Source organism: Gavialis gangeticus, unplaced genomic scaffold (assembly GCF_001723915.1).
Source record: "Gavialis gangeticus isolate Ggan-Ray unplaced genomic scaffold, GavGan_comp1, whole genome shotgun sequence".
Lineage (NCBI taxonomy): Eukaryota > Metazoa > Chordata > Crocodylia > Gavialidae > Gavialis > Gavialis gangeticus.
Genome location: NW_017729019.1, coordinates 401,316 through 423,489, shown reverse-complemented (window position 1 = coordinate 423,489; position 22,174 = coordinate 401,316). Strand labels below are relative to the sequence as shown.

The 22,174-nt window shown below is 46.4% G+C and overlaps 1 protein-coding gene and 1 long non-coding RNA gene across 2 annotated transcripts in view; one reads left to right on the top strand and one right to left on the bottom strand.

Annotated features, from left to right (window-relative positions):
- Positions 1-1,181: 1,181 nt before the first annotated feature.
- MAPK13 (mitogen-activated protein kinase 13) lies at positions 1,182-19,893 on the bottom strand. The gene is made up of 12 exons (XM_019513778.1): positions 19,552-19,893; positions 12,146-12,275; positions 11,605-11,663; positions 10,499-10,607; positions 8,927-8,956; positions 8,518-8,565; positions 7,210-7,324; positions 6,079-6,150; positions 5,201-5,280; positions 4,591-4,669; positions 2,427-2,603; positions 1,182-2,032 (listed from the first exon to the last, which is right to left on the bottom strand). Exons 1-12 carry the CDS (start codon positions 19,668-19,670, stop codon positions 1,950-1,952), a joined length of 1,101 nt encoding a protein of 366 aa, XP_019369323.1. The 5' UTR covers positions 19,671-19,893; the 3' UTR covers positions 1,182-1,949.
- The window catches only part of LOC109295123, a 14,320-nt gene continuing 8,579 nt past the window's right edge, over positions 16,434-22,174 (top strand). The window contains exons 1-2 of the long non-coding RNA XR_002096676.1: positions 16,434-17,135; positions 17,707-17,876. This is a non-coding gene — a long non-coding RNA (uncharacterized LOC109295123). The remainder of the gene's footprint in view (positions 17,136-17,706; positions 17,877-22,174) is intronic.

Here is a 22,174-nt window from a genome sequence, read left to right as displayed (position 1 = left end):
ACTGAGCTGGGCAGGAGCAGCCCTGGACTGGCAGGCTGATCCCCAGGGTCCCCTGCCAGCTGGAGTTGCTCCGACCCAGCTCAGTGTGCTGCAGTCTTGGGCACACATTCAAAGGCATGCCTAGGAGTAATAAACTGGTGCAGTAAACACCAGAGTTTATCGCTTCCCATGAATTGCATGTGTAGATGTGCCCTGTATTTCTTACTACTGTATTCAGGCTAAACCTCCCTTAGGACTATGTGAAGACCTGGCCCTTAAGAGGGTTGTGGCTCAGCCTCACCTGTGCCTGTTTTGACCCATGTGTCCAGGTACAAGGAATGAAAGTACAAGGGTCTAGGCTTGGAGACAAGGTCAGGCTGTAGTCAGTCAGTGGAAAGACTCTAGGAAGGGATTACCAAATTAAAAAGACCACCTAAGAGGAAACAGTGAGGAGGCTGAGCACATAGGAAGAGGATCTGGGAAGGATGGATGGAATAGTTTACCTCATAGGGGAAACAGTAATCTGTTTAAGGTTCCTGTGCTGGGAACCTGAAGAAATGGATGTGCCTTCCCTCTGCACTGCTAGTTTGTTAGGAGGTATAGTTGTCCATGTCAGCATGAGGAACAAGGGACTGATTGGAGCCTATGAGGGTTAGAAGCTGAGCCCAAGAAAAAAGCTAAAGATGGTCATGTAGGAGAAACCCTGAGAGGAGGAACTGGGCCAACAAAAGTCTGGGTTGAATATTGGTTTTATTTTTACCTTTGTTTGATTTCCAGAAGGGGTGGACTCCTGCGACTAGGCTGGAGGACTACATCATCTCAGCAACCTACTTGCACTAGAAGTTAGCAGGGAGAGTCAGACATGGCCAAAGCTAAATTGCATAAGTCTCTGACCTATTTAGCAGAATTTCATCATTCCTGTTCTGTTGCCTTTTGGTCTCCCCCTCCCCAAAATGATTCAGTTTCATTTTGATATTCTATACTGATAACTGTTACTGCACTAAAACATTTACCAAAGGATACTGTTCTCTTGTCTGCAATTTTTCTTGCTACATTATAACATTTGACATAGCTAAGATGGTATCTCCATGCTGCCAGCTGCCAACTGCATTTTAACTTGTTAAGCATTCATTTTAACACGCCAATTTTTGTCACTACGTCTGTATAAGGCATTACTTCAAAAACCAAAACATACTTTTATATTGGTTACTAACCAATGTAGTTTATTATAGAATAAGACCATCATTTGATGGAGATACAGTAATTATTCTTGGCAGTGATCTAATACTCTTAAGTTGAAGATGATCTCAGAACATTTTTGCAAATCAGGCTACTTTGATTTAGGTGCTTGCATTTAGGTCTAGCTATCTAAATTAGGAAACCCAGTAATAAAGGGACTCAAAATTAGGGACCGCTTCTTGCCTAAGTTCCCCTGGCAAGTCACTGGCAGAGCTTTCAATAGAGACCAGGAATCCTGATTTCCTGTGTTCTTCTCTAACCAGTGGACTGCTGGCTGTTTTCCAGGCCCCTCCTGCCTGATTTCTAGTGTTTATCTACAAGGGTCCAAACTGCTTTTCTAGGGGTACTGAAAAAGAAGTGGGCGGCAAATGGAGGGAACAGTGAGAAGGAACCACTGAAATATCAGAACACTTGAAATCAACTGGAGAGTCAATGGAAAAAAATGTGAATGAGCAGGAAAACCAGAAAGCACCAGGCAAAATTCTCCTATGTAGGTATTTTAAAAGAAGCCATTCAACTTTGGTACTGTTCGATGTTTCAGGTGCAGTTCCCTTCAGTGGGAACAAAGTCCAACACACAGCCAATATCTTTGTGCTCAGGACACACAAAAGATCCAGGTGGCCAGGTATTTCTTGACTTGGATGGGATGTGATCCAAATCCCAATAGACATCCTCTTTATGATCCAGCATGGGAAGGTTAGCCCCAACTGCAGGTGTCCCAGTGACTGCAGTCATGACAATGACATACCACTCCGCCTCTTGGAGTCCTTCCGGGCAATTGGACTGAAGGAGAGAATCTCACTGTAAATATGCCCTTCAAAACAAGCAGAATAATAATCGATATGAGTAGTGTGTTACTTGATTTTAGAGGATGCTAAAAAGAATGTGACCTTAAGGATAAAGCAATGTTGTGCTGAGGACCAGAGTCCAGATATAAGGTTTCAGCACGTGGACACTGAAATGAAGAGAAGAGACAAAAAAGGTTGTTTGGAAAGATGCAGGCAAACAGCGTTTTCTACAGGTGCAGAAGCCAAAGCAAAGGACAGAGAGTGGCACTGACTGCATTGTCAGCATGTGTGCAGGGGACACAAAGAAGATGGGAATGACACCTGGCATATTAAGTATGTAGGCAGCTGGGGTTGGGGGGCAGAGAAGTTAAGGCATGGATGGAGTGATGGCAACCCAAAGAAGTTAAATTGCTTACGTACTTCTCCACTCATCTATTGAAAGCTTCTCATGCTCTAGAGTGTCATCATAGGACTGCTGTGCCTCTGTCTCCTCCTCTGTGTCTCTAAACTGGTCAAAATATGGGTGGGCCAGAGCCTCTGTGGCTGTAAGACGCTTTTCCACATCCAGCTGTAACATCTTGTCAAGCAAGTCCACCGCTGCAAAAAGAGAGGCACATTGCTAGATAAATAGAGGTTAGGATGTCTGGAATGTAAACCCTGAAATAGCATCCAAAAGTCAAATAGGTAGCACTTCCATAAAATAAGTGTTCCCATCTATGTAGAAGTGGTAAATTCAATGAGTCAGTGGTGGATAGTTGATCCCTCAGGCTGAAGATCTGACTAGGGTGTGACACTGCCACCAAACTAATGGTGCTGTTGAAGCTAAGTGCACTTCAAGAACATAACAAACAGTAATTTCAAGACAAACTTTCTTTCAGTCTTAATAATTTGCTTCTGACCCCCTCAACTCAAAAGTATTATCAGCCCAAGTAATCTGTAAAGTAATCTATACTTGGGTTGGCAAACAGGAAGGCAGGAAGCTCAGAAATTAACTCGTCTGTCAGACTGGTTTCCTTTTGGGTTTAACTGCTTCATACCTTCTTTTTAATTGTATTTTCAGTTTGGGAAAGGCTTTTCTTTCCTCATCTATGACCTGCGAGGATAAACAGCTCACTGGGGGAGAAGCTTCATTTTCAAAATGTACACCATGAAAATATAGTAACCGGGTACATATCAGGATGAGAGATATTTGCCACATGGCTAAGAGCTCGCTTGTATATTTTCCCTGGTTAATAAACCCAACTGCAGCAGCAAATGTAATTCTCTTTGGTCCCTCTCAGAGCTGTTTGTTGCTCTGGATCTTAACTCGGAGGGAAAACAGTAGAAAGTGAGCTTGCTTATTTATTTGTTTGACTTAAATGGTACTAATGTGAAAGCACTAGTTTGGCTATAGGCAACTCAAGTCAGAAGTGGTTACATTCGTTCCCCAGGCCAAAAGGAGCCCAGATATCTGCAGTATGATGAGTGATTGTCCTCATTCCAGATGAAGTTGTGACCTGCAGCCTGAAGGGCCTATTATGTAAGACTCCACCAGGCAAGAAGCCATGCTGCTTGGGCACAAGAGCGAGCATTGGATGCTGAGAGCTGTATATCAGTTCTGAAGGGAGGAGCACTCTACTCCATGTAAAACACAGTAAGTATGGTGCTGTACCCTTCCCACGATCACCACCACCACTGCTGCCCAGAACAACCCCTCCAGACACGTGACCTTCAGTTTCGCAAACCTATTAATATCTGAATTTAGGGGAGGAGTTGACTAGACTTGTCCAAGATTGTTTTTCATTCGCATGCTTGCATCTATCCTGTGTAAGTCCAGAAGCTTCATTTGAATTGTTTCTTATTAAAGAACTTCACGGTAAGGGTGGCCGAAATTTGGAACGGGCTTCCGAGGGAAGTGGTACTCTCCCCTACCTTGGGGGGTCTTCAAGAAAAGGCTGGATAGGCATCTGCCTGGGGCCATCTGACCCCAGCACTCTTTCCTGCCCAGGCAGGGGGTTGGACTTGATGATCTGTTGAAGTCCCTTCCAACCCTAGCATCTATGAATCTATTATAAAACCACGTTCTTTAGACTGCAGGAAAAAGTGAGCTCAAACAAGACATCACAGGATTCTGCAAAATGACTCGTGTTCTGTGCTTAGCACAAACCCTCACTCTCCCTCCCAAGACCTACAGGTCTTAGAAACATTTGCTATTAACACTGTCTTTACACTCATGGCAAAAATTCTGGGAAATGTTTGCTTTTTAAAAAGTGCCCAAAGTTATGGGGCGTGTTATTTTAAGCAAAAACCAAATACAAAAGGCCAGCATAGCAGAAAAATGCTATTTTAATGCCACTAAAGAATCATTTTTTCCACTTAATGACTGAGTACCTTCAGCCCCCTGATGAAAGCTAGTGACTGGGAGAGGCACCACTGGTTCCCTGTAAGAGATATGGGCGGCAGAGCAGCAAGCAGTTAGATGTCAGGGAGCTTTAGAAAGGGAAAGGGGAAGCAGAAGTCACAGCAGACCCTCAGGAGAAACAACCTGCTTTAGTTATCATGCAGTGAAGGTGGCATGAGAGAAAGTGGCATGAAGATGACTTACCCAGAGGATTGACTTTCGGGAAAAGCCGAGACAAATCCATTTTAGGAATCTTAGGGAGGGACTGGATATAACTTTTTGCCTGAAAGAGGTGGAAAAAACAGTCTGCAGTCTTTCTGAATTGGACAATTGCAAGGGTACACTAGAAAAGTTTACCAGGTTTGTGTCTAAGGGAGCAGTACCTCAGGCTCCACACTTCCTTGGCCTGTTTCTCGTGAAGTGCTGCTCTCACACACCAGTGAGCCCCACAACCACCCCAGGAGACAGAAATAACCTAGGCTGGAAGATGACTGAGCTGAGGTGGCAACAAATGAAATCAAGAAATGATTTGCCCAAGGTCACACAATGAATCAACATCAGGTGCAGAACCATGGAGTCCTGACTTTCAGTCCGTGCTCCACACCTGTCCTCTCCAGGAGCACCTCCTGGCAAAGGGGGAACTCTTCCCGCATCTCAGGAGAATGGGTAATGTTGCTGCATGATTAGAAAGGGCTCTGTTACTAACTGCACCCATGCACATCGCGAAGACGCTGTGGTACCAACTTATCTTTCCGTAGCTTCCCCAGCAATGCCTTCAGAAATAAAGCATTGATCCTGGTGAGTTTTTTCTTACCGCTTTGTCCTCCAGTTTCTCCACAAATTCCTCTCCTGGGTGCCCTGTTACTTTCAGGATCTGAGTCAGCTGATCTAGATCTGGCAGGCTGAGTTAAAGGTTGAACACTTTGGAGCAAATCCTGGACCCAGTCAGCAGCCCAAGTGCACAGGCTGGGAAAGTCGGTGAGGATTAAGGAGGCTGAGGGCTAGTCTACATTACAAAAATTTGCAGCTATAGCTGCACTGGTATAGCCCACTAGTTAAGGCACGACTTATACTGGCAAAAGGAGTTATATTCTGATATACACATCCCCAGTTGACTTAAGCTGTATCCGCAAAAGGACTCTGACTGGTGCAAGTTGCATCTAGAGGGGGGATTTTCCAGCAGTTGGGGGTGCCTGGTACATTGTTTCTTTCCCACTGTTTTGATGGCAACATAGCTGATAAAACACTGTATACAGGCCTGGCCTGAATTTAGTTCCCACTGGCTCTGTTTCAACTAAAGCAGAGTCAGGGCTGCAGTACCCCCAAATCAGTGGCAATTTCTCGCAAGATTTTGGCATGGAGCATTTGGGTTCACAAAGCTTGCACCAACCCCTCCATCTCTGGGTGCCAGCAGTCCCCACAGAGCTGTGTTGTGCCATTTGATCTTCCCCCTCCTATCTTGCTTTGTTTCTCCCCACATAAGAGAACCCACTGAGCCTACTGTGTTCAGGGACATGATGCCTGCCATAGGACACAGGACAGGATTTATCTTTTAGTAAGCCACATTTGCACTTCTTTCCCCTAGTACCTCCACCCTTGCATACTTGGAACAGCACATTTGCATGTAGCCAGAGCATCTCCATTGGTTGTTCCCCAGATTTCCAATTCATCTGCAGCACTTTGAAAGGATACAATCTTTTCCTTTAAACAGTGTTTTCCCAGTCAGCATTTCTGCCATGATACAACCGACAGACCAGATGTCCACTATTCAGGGAAAGGCGGAGAGGAACATGAGAAAGAATGAAGCAGGGTTAAGGAAGAAATAGTTGCAACTGAGGTCTTTTACTTCTGAGGACTGCAACCCTTACTGAATTATTTAGCCATTAGTTTGAGTTGCTAAGAGAAGCATGGTATCTGAGTGGTGGAAGGTGTTTTGCTACAGGTTTGGTGGGGTGAGTTCAAGCTAGACTTATGTCAAAGGCTGCCATCTTTTTAACCCAGCTATAAATGGGGACCTGGTGAGAGCCGAAGGTAGCTGGATGTGATGCCAGCCACATCACCCCTTTGTCTGCCTTTGGCTACGAAACTGGTGTGCCTTATCCATGCTAGCCAAATAGGTTGTCAAGCCCTGATAGCCCTTCCTTGGTTTCATTCCTACCCTTGGCCCTGCACACCTTATGCCGCTGCTACTTGTCCCTGGGGAACACCTGTGCCACACACGCTCTGGCGTGCAGCAGGTTACCCAGGGTGGGGTAGGGGAGGCTGGGGCCAGCAACCTGACCTAGGGTCGTGGGGGCCTCGGGGAGCTGCAACCAGGGCACTTCTGCAGCTGGGAGTCTGGCCAGCAGCTGAAGCATGACTCAAGCTGGCCAGGCTCGAGTTTTGGATCTGTACACACTGCCACCATATGTGCCACCCTGCTTTTTTGGGGGGGGGTGGGTTTTTTTGACTCCAGGACCTCCTAGGTCAACCCCCTGCTCCGCCACGCTGCAAGGTAACAGCGCAGGGAGTGCCTGCATGTGCGGTGTGTGGTGCTGCAGACCTGTCTGCAGTGCCACATACCTCATGTCCACGCTCGTCTGGACACGGCCACATGTTCCTTTTGGGCTACCTTTGAATTCAGCTGTACCAAAGGCAAAAGCTTTGGGCAACAGTCCAGCTGAGACTGTCTCCTAGCAGGGAGCTTCGTAACTGCTATGGAAGATACACTGATGAGGAGGAATTAAAAGCAATCAGGAGATGGAGGATTGTGTGAGATTGCTCCCAGCCCTCAAGTGTGTGGGATTGCTCCCAGACAGCCGCAGCTGAAGTGATTTAACTCACCAGTCTGATTGTAATGCATCCAGTTCAGAATGACTTCTGGCGCTCTGTACCAACGTGTCACCACATATCCCGTCATTTCAGAATCTGTATGTCTTGCCAAGCCGAAGTCCAAGATCTACAGCTCAGCAAAGGAGAAGCAAGACAGGGGGAGTGGGGAAAAGGGAAAGAAAAATCCCACAGGTGTGTGTGAATCTATTTCCATGAGTAAAGAAAGTGGATCCAATCAGATAGTAATGATACTGTAACTGCCTTGGAGACACGCAGGGTATAGTTCAGCGAGATAACAGGATTGTCTTAATTGTACTGGGAATTACAAGTAGGCTGTAAAACTAGGTGTAGCCTCAAGGGAGTATGCAGTGTGTAAGGCCTGCAAGATCACTGCCTTTCTTGAACCACTGCCTTTCACTCCCCCATGTCCTGCAGGCTCAAGCATCTTGGGGGCCAGTGACAGCATATCTAGCTTGTTGACAACAGGTGGCCTCTTCCTCCAAATAGAGCTGAACACGGTTTGACCTGACTTGACCCTTGGAGTAGATGGGGCCAAGTCACTTTAACACTCATTACACAAAGCATGCCGGACTTTCAATCCACCAGGGCTCTAACAAGCCCTTTGTAACAGGTGTTGAAAATACCTTTGTCCACAACTGTAACCAGTCTGTTTCAGCCCTGGTTGATGGAAGCTGAGGAAGAGCTGTGGCTGACCCTAGTTCCATGTACAGGTTATTTTCCTGGTATGTAAGTAACCGTAAGGCACTGAATGCATTTAGCAAGTCACTGAACTTCTGCATAGTACAAGTTTCCCTGGCCAACCACAGGGGTTAGGTTCCTGAAAGTTACTGTGGTTGGCAAAACCGGCAGGGCTGGGGGAGCAGGGGCTGGGGGTGGGCAGTGAGGGGCACCAGCAAGTCTGTAGGGGCTGTAGGGGGAGTGCAAGGCATAAGCAGGGCCGTGGAGGGTATTTTCAGACTGTACCCCCACTCCTCTGAAGTATGGATACTCAGAACTGTGGTTGGCAAGGGAAACCTGTAGTAATTGCACCATGGCAGGATGTTCACTCCAAGGCCAGGCCCTGATTCAAAATGGTACACATGTTTATGTGTGACTTTAACCACAGGAGTTCATTGAGCACCAAGTATATTAAGTGCTGACTACAACTGCCACGTGCTTACATGCACTGAATCGGGCCTCAGAATGTAATAGGAGCCCCAAAGACACATTAATGCCAGGATTCATGCACTTGGAGCAGTTCACCAGTTATCCAATATGCTACATTTCTCACAGGCTGGAAAGTGACACCTTTATTCTTACCTTTAGTTCACAGTCTTCGTTCACAGCCAGATTGCCTGGCTTTAGGTCCTGAGACAGACAAAATCAGAATAGTCAGACTGCAACTCGGTACCCAAGATACCAATGTGATAAGTTCAGCACCCATATAAATTACAAGGACCTTTCTTTCCTGGAGCTCTTTCATTTAAGGAGTGTCACAAAATGTAACATTTTATCGAACTATTGCTGAGATATTAGAGCAAAGCCAGGCGTCCATAAGGCAGGAGGGAATAAAATGAGACAGCCAAAGAGAAGGGGGTTTTAGTCTAGGGAGTACTTAGGGAGGCAAAGACAATGTTCAGGGACCCGGCAGAAGCTGTTAACTTTATGGCTGAGTTGTGGTTCTCTCTGAACGGAAATAAAATTAGAGTAATGAAGCACAGGGACTTACCCTGTGAATGATTCCAGCAGAATGAATATACTGCAATAAAAAGGGAAGCCACAGTGTGATCACCAGCCAATAAATCTTTCCTTTCCCCAAAGGAGAAACACATGTTACAAGCAGGAGTCTGCCTGCTGAGACAAAAACAACTTGAATTCTTCCTCTCCAAGACCCGTGCCCTCAATCCTGTGACTCTACAGTACAGGTCACAGCTATGGAGGAGAAACAACTGCTGCTAAAAGATAAATGGCAAGCTAAAATGGTAGCTAAACCCTATTCCATATATTAAATTCCTCATACTAGGTGTAATTATAATACTGCCCTGAAGAAGAGGCATATCTGGTCTGGAGTGAAAGGTGTTTAAATCGGTTATAGACATTCAGCCTCAAACTTCTCAATTGGCTAGGTGGAGTCCTGAATGAGCAGGAGTGTGAGCACGTGGAAGTCTTTGGTTCGTCTGGATTATTTAGGAGGTGGACTCGAGCACCCAGCACACATGATTGGGACCCAAAATACAGGTTCTAACCAGGCTCTTCACAGATGGGCTATATGACTTTTGGGAAATCGCTTAATTTCTACATAGATTTTTCCCATCTCTAAACTGGAGATAATAACGACCTGGAGAAAGATGTTATGAAGTTAATTCACTAATGCTTCTAAAGTGCTGTTAGAGCTTCAGATGAAAGTCCTATAGCGGGATGTATTCATATAATATCTCAACATTTCAGAGGTTAAAAAAGTGATTTCCAGCCAGGGTACTATAGCACCCTGGGTTGCCACAAGATCCTTTTAAGGATGCTGTGTGGTTCCACGCAATATTATGTGTACAAACACATACGTTATTCCCAAAATAAGCCTAAAGGGTTCAGACAAGCGCAGATTTGTGGTATGTGGCACCACAGACCCATCTGCAGTGCCACATGTCACACATATTGGCATTCCCCATGCTGCTACTTTGCAGTGCAGTTTTTGACCCTGGGAAAAACCAGGGTGGCACATGTGGCAGCAGCACACACTGCCCAAAACCAGAGCCTGGCCAGCTGGAGCCAAGCTCTGGCTGCTGGCCAGGCTCTCTGCTGCAGGAGAACCATGGCTGCTGCTCCCGGAGGCTCCCAGGACCTGTCAGTCTCAGTTGGCACAGAGTAACTGTGAGAATGATTGCATCTCTCTTCTCCAAAAGGCGAGTAAAGGAGGGAGTCAACAGAAGCTGCATTTGCTAAAAAGCCTCTTGTCACCCTGCAGAGTTTTGCTAAGCCCCTTGCATTTCAGCCAACTGAACAAAGCAAATCAGTTGCCCTCATAGAAAGAAATTGCCTGACCAGTACCATGTAAAGACTAAAGCTGTTTTATTGCTGGGTCCTAGATCCAGATTAGTTTAGTAAGAAAAGTGGTTTTTTTCTGTGGGTAAACTTAGAGGTACTGCTTTTGTAAGGATGATGGGCCATAAGGTATTCTGCCCACAATCTAATGCTCCACTCAAGGGTGATACAGAGTATGGACTTTTCTTAAAAGAGGTGGTGATTCAGTGAGTAAATCTGTTGGACCCCAATCCTTACTTTTAGCTCTTCCATACCCACCTACCTTCAACCCTTTCAGCATTTGATAGACCAGGTACTGGATCTTTTCATCACTGAACTCATGTCCCATGATCTTTTGTAAGTCTGTCCGCATGTACGGCATCACCAGGTAGCTAAAAGGCAGTAAGACAAGTCCCTCAGTCTAGGAGAAAAACATAGGAAGCCATGCTAGCCTTGTTCTCGCTATGAAGATAAGACCAGTTGCTGCATGTGTGTAACTGTTACTAAGACAACTACTGAGGACCTTAGAGTTGTTACCTGTTCCAACAATTTACTTTTAGCACACTCCTGAGCTTGGAATATCATCTCCGCTCACTGTACTCTAGTTTTCATAGGGTGTGAAGTTCAAATGAAAGCAATGCCAGACCTTTAAGGTCTTGATTCAGTTGACTGAGATCTCAGTGACGTGCACATCCAGACAGTTCTGCATTACCTACTGTCTGGAGCTTCTTAATGATTTTAAAGGGGGTCTTTCAAAACTGCTCTCTTGGCTTCCAAATTTATCCCCACACCATACCATATTCCTTCTGCTTGCTGCTTTTTGCAGCTTAATCTTAAGGCTCGGATGATGAAGTATTAAAAGGTAGGCACATTAACATTTTTTCAAGGACTTGAGCAGGGCGGATTAGGATCACACTGAAGTTTCCAATGGGTAGATTAGAATCTGACTCTTTCCGTTCTAATAGCCCACGTTCTGATCCATAACGTTCTTCCTTTATTGTGACTTTTAATACACCAGCATCACAAAACCACTGTTCTAACGCATGTAATTCTTTCTTAGGAACATTATGTGCCCATCACCATTATATCTTGCTATTTCAATTATAAGAAATGACATGCACGATACATGTGCACACAATATGACATGCATGAGCTGCTTAGGTTTCCCTTAGCGATTTTAGTAACTAGATCTGATCTGTGCTTTTGACCTTCCTTGTATAGACTTCTTTAGGAATCTCTGGCTTCAGATGGGCCTCTTTTTAATCAGTTCATGTCACTGTGTTTCAGGATGGCACACTATTCTTCCTTCAAGTGTATGTCTGCAGTTGTCCTGGACAATGACTGAACATAATGGAATTCAAAACACTGGGAAAAAAGCCACAAACTTACAAGTCTTGGAATCCACTGAAAGAGGTGGCTGAAGTGAAGACATCAAGCAACCCAATGACCTGCAGGACAAGTGAGGTCAACATGTAAGCCTAGAAAACACACATATAGGAGGACAGGCATCCTCTGTATCAGACCTCAGTTCAAGAGTCGCATGTCAGTGACAGTTCAGGATTCCAAGTGAGGAATTTAGAAATTCTTTAATAAGTCTTAGGGTTGATTCCCTTCTTGCATGCATCTTAAGGAGCCCATTGCAAGTCCAACCCCATTGCAGGAGCAGTGCTTGGGTGGCAAGAACTCTAGACTGAACAACCACAGCAAATGCATGGTGCTCCAGATTCAAAAGAGGATGCTCTCACAGGTGAGCTTGATGCCCATTAGCAGGAAAACCTCGCCTTGCTCCAGCTTTTGGAGCACTGTTGAGGTTTTTCTTCTTGGCGTCACTCTTCGTCTTTGGGCAAAGCAATGATTCAAATGTTGAGAACCTGGGGAGCTGCTCCTTGAGGTCCCCTTTCTGGGTAAGTGCAGAGCAGTGGGTACTCACATTCTCGTGTTGCATGTGTTTCAGCAGCATGAGCTCTCTGTATGCTCTCTTGGCAAAGATCTCAGACTGGAATGGGCGGTTCAGCTTCTTGATGGCCACTTTCTCGCCTGTTTTCTTATCTATGGCTGAACTGTGGCAAACATAGAAATGGTTCTAACTCACAGGTTCCAATATACTCTGCAATGTCAAGTCACCTAACAGGGAGGCATGGATTTTGGAAGCTGGAGCTGATAACTCCACTGTGTACACAAATGTGCAGCTGGGCCTGCATATGCTAGCACTGTACTTCAGCTCTTTCCGCAGCATTGTTAGCAGAAACAGGCCTTAACTTTCTAATTTGTAACACAGAGACACTGATAACACCTGCCTACCTCAAGGCTGGATGAAGGCAGAGCAGGGTGTCAGCTTAAAGACTAACTGGTTCAGAGATGCATAAGGTAGGTCATCTATGAAAGCTCGCATCTCTCTGAACCAGTTAGTCCCTAAGGTGCCACCCTGCCCTGCCTTCTACCTAACTTAAGACTAATGTGGCTAACTACCTCTCTACTTAAGGTGGGATAAGAGTAACTATAAAAGAACTTATCTGGGATGTGGTGGGTATTCCTTCACTTTAAGTGGGACCAGGCCACTTTTCTAAGTGGTGTTCTCTACTGCAAACCAAAGTTACAGACTTGATGCAGCTGTTACTGTATGGCAGTATCTGGCCTTAATCTATGAATTAATGTTTGTAAAGTGTTCGGAACAGGAAAAGTGTTATGTTTTAGGTGTTTAGAACTGGGGAGAAACACACTTTTGAAGGAAGTGAATAGTATTTAGCACTCAAGTCCTTTTGCTGTTCAAAGCACTTTCTAAATGTCAGCATACCTATCAGGAAGGAATTGTCTCTGGTTTAAAGATATAGCCATGGAAGCAGCAAGGGACAGAAAGAGAGGTGTTATCACAACCAGGATTAGAACACTGGAGTTCCAGGATTTGCTCCCAAGCTTTGAAGATAACAAGCCCCCAAGTCACAGCCCCCCCCAGCAGTGCCTGAGCCCCAAATATCACCCACAGGAGGTGGCAGCTGCTGCAGCTGAAGCTAAGTGCAGAGCCCGGCTTCCCCCCTGTCCCTCCGTCCCTTCCTTCACGGGCAGCACTGTCAGAGCAGAGCCCATGGTGGGAGTGGGATGCAGGCTGCCCGCTGCAGGCTTGGAGCTCCCCACCCTGATGCCTTGCCCCCGGGGGCTCCATGGGCCAGTGGGAAGGACCTGGCTTGGGAGGGAGGGAGCACCACGCTGCCATGGCTGCCAAGCTGAGGCACCCCCTGCTCGCCCAGCAGCAGCATGGGCACAACTCCACACTGGTGCCATGCCTCACCATGGTGGCCATGCTGGTGCAGCACTCCCTCCCACAGTGGGTCCCACCTGCTGGGCCGCAGAGGCGGCTCCTGCCCAGAGCTGGTCCGGCCCAGGTTCAGCCCCACACCCTGCTACGGGCGCAGAACTCTCGGGGCACATTTATTGCGGCCTCATCTGCCGATGTAGTGATCCCACTTGCGGTTGCGACCCACGGTTTGGGAACCAGTGTGTTAAGGTGACACTCCCACTCCTTTTTGAAGTTCTTTGGCAGAATTGCCAAGAAGTTGGGCATTAGATTTAACTGGCAAGTGGACAGAGGGAAAAAGCCACCAGGCTTCTTTCAGAGATTGCTGTAATTGTTTGGATTCTTCCCAGGATTTCTCAAGATACAGGACCTTGCAGAGGAGTCTCTCTACTGAGCATCATGAGGCAGTTCAGCTAAGCTAGCCCACTCTTGACCTCTGGGAAAGGTTACCTGTATGTTAAGGCTGACAGCTTCCAGCTGCTAACTGAAGGGAGCGGTGGGAAGGGCTTTCTGGAGCAAACCTCTGTGTTGGGTTGACACTCCCCGCTGCTTTGGAATTCCTTATCTCAGCTTGTGAGAAACTTGGAGGTTGTAAATCAATACAGATTTTCTGCTGTGGCTGCTAATGGAGCAGCCCATGGGAAGCTTAATGTTATCACTCCGCACATTTCATCCCAAAGCCAGTTTCTGTCTATGAACAGAGCCCCCCTATTCTTGCATCATTTCTTGAAGAGAAGGATGATTTCCCCAACGCTCCCATTTGCTCACTCTAATGGGTTCCAGCCCTGGTTCTTTCTTTTGCATCTGTAGTAGATCCAGAATTTGGATCTACAACAGATGCTGTGGAAATCAGCTGGGAGTATAAAATGCAGTAATTGCTCTATAACTAATGGTTCAGACAAACAGTATTTTTCCAGGATTTTGGCAGACTTGCAAAGCAGTCGGTCGGATTTGCAATCAGGCTGCTAATGTCTGGGGCCGGCTCTTGATGCATCTGCTAATTTTAAATGGCTCTCAGTCATGATATGTTCTGACTTCTTTGGGAAGCAAGAGTGATAAAAGAAGATGCCCTGGTGGCAACAGGCAAATAGCAACACTTCTTAAGAACACGGGCAATCAGGAAAAAGACAGGGTTATGTTGAGTTTATGGATGTGTGTGTGGCTTTCTTCTGTGCCTGTCTCCTCCATCCAGTGGTGGCTTTCACTACAGAAGAGGTACCTGCAAAGGTATTTAGGACCTTTAAAGATGTAGTCCAGCGTTGCATAAGTCCCTCTAAATGCCTATCAGCACATTTGGGTGCCTCAATATTATTGTAAATCTGGATCTAAATCTTTCTCATCAGACAAATACATGAATAGTGGTTGGAGACTGAAGTTAGCAGTAGGTGCATTTTTTTTATATAGAAAGGAAGCTGAGATGTAAGACTTCAAGCTGACTTTGCTAGACAGTCCAAATATATCATCTAGCTGCAGAGGCAAAAGCAGCCGTAACTGGGAAGAAACTGAACAAAAATTGTCTTTAAAAATGCTGTACCTGGAGAGTTAGATGACATCTTTGGCTGGTTTTACTGATGTTTGATAATTGGGAGCACTGGAATTTCTAGGTCAGTATCACTTCCCATTTGTTTTACCTTGGAAAGGAGCTTGTCAAATTTATCTTCATTTTGATGTAAAGATCTGTTGCATCAAAGCTCTGTTATGCCCCTTAACTTGCTTGTTAACCACAAGTAGGTCAGACTTATCTGGTTTGGACTTGAGAGCGCTACTTTGTCTTGCACACATATATTCAGTGATATAACAACTCTGTTCTGTAAAGCAAAGCAGGGAGGGAATATTTACAGACCCTCTGGCTTCTTGCTAAGCGCCCTAGACACTTAGCTGTTTGGGCATAAGATGCTGGGGGTCTTTGTCCTGCTAGTGATGGGGTTTAGTCAACTCCATTTTTGGGCCCTGTCACAACCCAAACCCATACATTCGCAGAACCATACCCTTAGAGGGTAGCTTAATCAACCTTTTGCTGTGTTTCATCCAAGATGCAGCTGGGCTTTGTAAACCAAAGGAAGGCCTTTCTGACATTGCAAGTACCATCAGCAAAAATGTGTTGCATTTCTCCATTGTCTGTTTCCTGTGCAATCAGACTTGTGAAACTTTGAATGATTGGTGCGTTACATGAGTGTCGGTCCTCGCCCTATGCATGCTGTATCAGATATGTTCAATGGTTTAGTCTGTGAGCAGTGCATTTTTGGAACAAAATTAGACTTTCACTCACGCTACCTTGTATTTGTTGTCTATACTTTATCTAGTCAGTCTCTAATAGAACTGCTGTCACTGAATTGAAAGGGTGTCCCGCAGAATCTTTCGGCCTATATGGCTGGGTCCAGATGAGCACAGTGTGTGCAGTGCTGGTGGGGGGCGAGTGCAATGGGGTGACCGTCCTGGGTGCCAAAGCAAAGGGTTGCTAACAGGCGCTGCCCAGCTTGAGCAGGGTGCCAGACAGAGCCTCAAGCAGCACATTTGGGGGGGGCATGGGGACAGGGGAAGGGTGGCTCCCACCGCTGCATGTACTCCCAGGCAAGCATGGGGGGGCATGTGTCCCCCGGAGCTGTGCACAAGGCAAGGGCGGGCTGCCACTGTGGGCTTTGTCCTGGGCACCAAACTTCATTGCTACGGCGCCGAGTATGTGGCGCCACACACCACACATGCAGAAGCACAAGGGTTTTTTTGTGATCCTGAGGTAAAAAAAAACACACTGAAAAAAAGTGGGGCAGCGCATGTGGCGGCAGTGCGTGCTGCCCAAAACCAGAGCCTAACTGCCTGGAGCCACACTCCAGCGACCAGCCAGGCTTCCTGCCATGGCTGCAGCCCCAGGAGGCCCCCAGGACCCCAAATAAGACTGCTGGGGCCAGCACGTTTGCTGGCCCCAGCCTCCCTTACCCCACCTGAGGGAACCTGCCGCATGCCAGAGCACGTGTGGCATGGGCATTCCCTGGGGACAAGCAGCAGCGGCACAAGGTCCTCAGGGAAACAAACATCCACGCTCGCCTGGACGCACCCCATGGTTTTATATGGACCCTTTCCGTTCTTTTCCGTCTCATTACAGTTCATTTAATTGGCTTGAATACAAGTATCAGCACCTCCAGAAAGTTCTTGGTCAGCTCGGCTTACAAGATGGTTCTGCTCGAGTGTCAAAACGGCATGGCTTTTACGGAAGCTGAGCTTTTTCATGAGAGTCACCAACTCATCGCATTTCCAAACACTTAATACTTGCAGAACAGAATCGTACATACATCTGAGCAAGAATCACCCACTCTAAGGTGCTCTTGGCGAAGAAATTATTCCATTGCAGTTTAGCATTTAATGGAGTGAGGCAAAACATTGTTACTATCCAATACTCATTTATGCAGCAGAACCTGTCTCTTTCACATGAACGAGTTTCATGTTCAGGAATTAATGTCTCTTAAGATAGCACCAATTCAGGCATTGAGAGTGCAAGCTCATCATTTGACGGCAGAATTTTGATTCAATTGCAGATGGAGTGAAGGTAAAAAGCAGGGTGAAATAAATAAATGAGCTGGAATCAGTACTGAAGAGGGGATGACGGGAGAAAACCCTCTTGTGATGATGAAAGGTAAGCCTTGCCTACTACTTCTAGTCAGACTCCAGCAGATGTCTTTTGTGGAGCTGCTACTCTGGGGGAGTAAGAAGGATAAGGGAGGACTGAATGGATCACATATTTAAATATTTCCCAAGGCTACTTTCTTATTCTTAGAGTTAATTTGTCCTTCGTGCAGTAGCTTCTGCCCTGTGAAACAGGTAGTTAACCCCTCTGTCCACAAACCTGTCAACATGGGAAAGTCTTTCTGATATAATTTTGGGATTTTCTGTATTACGTTCACACTTGACTTCAGGTTGTATTTAGTGTTCAATCAGTTGAAATGAATGGGGTGGGAACCAGTTAGCCAGATAACCAGTGTGAACTATAGCTTCTGGTGCATCTGGTGTTGGGTATGTCAGACAGCTTTCTTTGCTGCGTTCTTTCAAACAAAGGTGGTGCAGATTTCAAGGTCTAGAAGGAGGGAGCAAAAGTGATCCCTACGAGACCTATCGCTGCTGGGATGACTATGTTTATTTGTCAAGAGTCCCAATACCAAGTTCTAATAAATTGCTCCATTTTTTTTTCCATTTTAAACACCTGGAAGAACACAGAGAAGCTATTCCAAGAGCACTGTACATCAATACTGTAGAAAGAAACATCCCAGTGGTTCCCAGCAGAGGACAGCAAATCCTAACTCCCTACTTTTCCATTCATGCTTCCCCCAGGAATTGAACACCAACATTGAGCCTATAGTATACAGCATTCATTGAACAGGTAATAGTGATACCACTTGACTTACTCACCTGTATCTAGCTCCCTTTTCTGGGAATTTCTAGTCGCTGAGAGCCTTTCTTTAAAAGGGACCAGCATAGTATTTCTTTCATTTGTGTTTTGATTTCTTTGTGACGTGTAAGGAACCCTCCAAAAGATGTATCCCTCTCTCCTTCCCTCTCCCATCCCCTCTATCTTCAAAACCTTCACAAAGATCCAAAATGTCAAGCCAGGCCTTTCCTGTCTAGCTAGACATCTCCTTAGCATGTCTTGGAGATATACAATTTCTAATATGAGAAATGAGGAGCAGAAGCAGCCCTTCCAGTGTATCTTTACATGCCATAAAGAAGTGAACACCAATGCGCAACCTCATATCCAGTGGCCCTGGGATGCGAAGCAAGGGTGTTTCATAATCCTTGTTCTGACAATTGAGGAACATTGCTGCAGAATACCTAGAACAGGGAATACTTCTCTTCCCTTCATGGCATGGGACACAGGATAAAGTTTACATCCGCATGGAAATCAGTGGAGTTGTTTTAGATTTACAGCAGCGTAACTGAGCAGAATGCAACCGTACACATTCACATGTGTCACGGCTGCCTTTGTTCAGCCAGTTTGACGAATAGTGACTGAAGTGCTCTTCGTCCGGTCTTATTCATTCAGTCTGAGAACTCATCATCAATAGATTCCAGGGTGTCACTGATGAGGGATTGCATTAACATTACATAACGTAGCTTGCTAGATATTAAATTAGCATAGAAATGTTGAGCTGGAAGGGACTTCAAGAAGTTTTCTTATTTCAACCTCTGGTCTGAGGCAGGATCAAGTGTCCCCAGACCAGGGGCAGGCAATTATTTCAGGTGGAGGGCCGCTTACTGAGTTTTGGCAAGCCATCGAGGGCCACTTGACAAGCAGCCAGAGGCAGATAAATATTAATTTTCTAAATTTTTTAGGGGCTCCACAGGCTGGAAAGTATGGCCTGGCGGGCTGCATCTGGCCCACATTTTGCCCACCTCTGCCCTAAACCATGCTGAATAGATGTTTGTCCTAATCTTGAAGACCTCCAGTGAAGGGGATTCCACCACCTCTCCAGGTCACCTGTCCCAATGCTTAATTATCCTTACGGTTAGAAACTTTTCCTAATGTCCAACTTAACCCTTCTGTGTTGCATTATCAGGAGAGGCCCTTTCCCGTTGGGGAATGAGAGACAGTCTGTGCAAGTCTCCAAATCCTTTTTGGGAAAAGAGTATCACTGCTGGAAACAGACTTTTGCCTTCTGGCACTATTAGCCCTGCCTCACTTGTATCCTGGTCACTGTTAAGAGAAGGGAAAGAGAGGGGCTGAACAAGTCAAGTCAAACCTACAGGATGAGACTCTATTCCCTGTCATCTGGGGTAGCCCCAGCAGAAAGTGTACGGATTGTGTAACAGGGAGGCCCAGCTCTTTAGGCAGTAAATGCCCTAACATGCAAACTAACAGCTGCTCAACCTGGAAGTGAAAGAAGTTACAACAGTCGTCTTCTTCGCCTAACTTGCAGACGTATTTCACAATGGTGGAGCACAAGGAGGCACCTCCATTGTTTTCTTCCCACGAGCCCATGCTTTAAGCTCTGACCACCCCATTCTTTCCCTCCCACTTGCCAGGACCCTTGGACAAAGGAAAAACGAGACCCACTCACCAGACAGAGCCATAAGCCCCAGATCCCACGGGGATGATGGACGTGTATCTTCTGGGCAGCTCCCAGACAGTTTTGTTTACTTCCTGTCTGTAGAACCCTTTTCTCCTTGACATGTTCATGGTCTCCTGGGTCCTGGAGTGACGTGCCCCCAGGGCACAGGACTACACTGATGCTTCTGGGGGGGGACGAGGGGGAGGCGAAGTTCCCTAATTGTTCCTTTTGCCTGGGAGGACAGTCCTGGACAGTTTCCTTCTCGAGTTTCAACTGCCCTGTGCAGGATGGGATATGTCCCTCCTCTCTCCGCCCCCACATCAGCCCAGTGACGAGGCATCAGGTTTCACAGACACACCTCTACCTCGTACAGGTACTTGTGGGACCTCTCTACAGGAGGGAGGAGCACAGTGCTCCAGGCTGGACACACCTCTGTCTCATAAGGCACTTCCGAGGCCTCTCCTGTCCAGGGAGTTGAGCAGCAGCTGGCAGGTGCCTGCAAAATGTGGAACCGGAAGCTGCTATTCACACTGGGGATCTCTGGATTCCTGAAACCTTCCCCCTTGTCCACAAGTGCACTCTCCCTTCATTTAAAATTTCCTTTATGTTGTTACATCAGGTCCTGTAAAAATCAAGATTCTTCCAGAGGTGGATGAGGATTGTGTTGTGGACACCAAAAAATCTGGGGTCCAGTTCAAGCTTGGCCACTGACTCTCTGTATGACCCCAACCAAATCACTTCTCTCCCTGTCTGTGCTTCCCCACCTCTATTAACTATATATATATATATAATGACCTACCATAGAGGGTGTTAATGAGGCCCACTCTATTTGTAATGTGCAACGTGAGCCTCGAATAAAAGGAACCTTAGGCCATAATGCTCTTGTGTCTGTCTGCCCTCAGCACAGTCATTGCTTGAACAGGTCAATTAATATTTGCATGTTTTTGGTCACTCCAGCTGAGAAGTAGAGGCCAGATTAGGACCGAAGTTTATACCAAAAGCTGCCCGCTTTCCCTGCACTAGGTCCTGCATGAAGGGAGGGAGTTCAGGTCACATTTTTTTTCTGACTGGAGAGAGGGAAAGTTTTGAATTCCTAATCCTGCAGATACTGGGGCATCTGATTCACCCAGCCTAAAAAGCCAGGTATCTTCAGCATCTTTCCAGTCCCAGGGTTTAATTTTAGCTTTCCTAATGAAGTAGATGCACAGAGACTGAGAGCTGCTTTTTTTGTGCTTGGCTAGACAGAGGGAGAAGGAGGAAAATACAGTTTTCTACATAATACAAACATTTGTCAGAACAGACTTGTGCAAAGGATAAGTTGAAACAGGAGTATCCCAGGGGCAGAAACAGTGGTGTGTAATCATCATGTTACAAATGCTGCAGGAGCTCCCTTCAAATATTGATTGGAGACCTAGTTACTGAGCGAGACTGTACAACTGGGAGAGGGGTAGTCAAATATTTAATAGATGCCGTAATGCTTGAATTCACCACAAGCTGAGGACAGGGAACTCAGCTAATCAAAAGCATGACTCCTCTGATAGCAACACCTAGAAGGATGCTTGAAACAAAACACAACCAACCAGTGCGAGTAGCCATTAGCTTCAGAGATCCTGCCTGCTGTTGTAAACTTCAGTTTGGCATGGCAGGATGCAGAGACAAAAAGACAACTAGAGTTAAAAAGCCTTTCTGGAGTCTGGGAGGGGACAGAGGGACTCGCTAATCAGCAGCCAAGTGGCCAAGATGAAGCAGACTGCGGGGAGAATCGGAAGGACTTGGCCCTTCCACATCTAGAGGACGGGCACAATCCTCAAAGGTGATTATGAGGCATCATTGATTTTGAGATCTGCACTCTGAAACACTTTGTTGTAAATCAATACTTTGCTCCAAGGAAGCTGTTTGAGCAGTACCGGCACTTCCCCAGTAAGAAAAGACCTGCAGGGACCAGCCCACACCAGAGCAGCCAGGATGATCACAGCTGACACCAGGGGACGGTTCTGTAGTACACGAAGAAATGCCTGAAGTCTCAAGACCTTGGAGAGAAGACCAGTGAGGCAGTTAAGTCTGGGGGGCTGCGGCAATACCTAATGGATTAGTGAGCTATGGTCATTGTTCTGGTAAGCTCCTGGGCCCAGGCTGGCAGCAGAGCGCAGGTGGGCACTCCTGCGACTTGAAAGCAGTCTTGGTGGCATCATATATATGTACCTCTGCCAGGCAGCCGGGCTCCCCCCTGCCCTTCAAAATCAGTTTTGACTGCAGTCTGTAGAAGAGCTCAGCAAGAATCATTCTAGCTCCCAGCAATGCTTACTGCTCTCCTTCCTCCATGCAGCTCATCTCATTTGCTGCCTCACGGTGTAGGTTGTATGCATTTAGAGCGCTATTTGGCACGTCGGCTTTAATTTGGCCAGACAAGACCTCAGGAAGCTAAAGCCAGGCTTTCTGGTCCTTGAGTCTGGTCTAACCCTTTAGCTTTTCTGATCACAGAGAGCCAAACAACAGTTATCTTGCCAAGTTCTTCCGAGCCACCTGAGACCAGTAAAACAACGTACCTCATATAAAAGGCCATTTTCCTGGAAGCAGAGACTTCATGGCATGATGAGCTTTTGGATCTAGTGAATGTGCCACCCTTCCATTT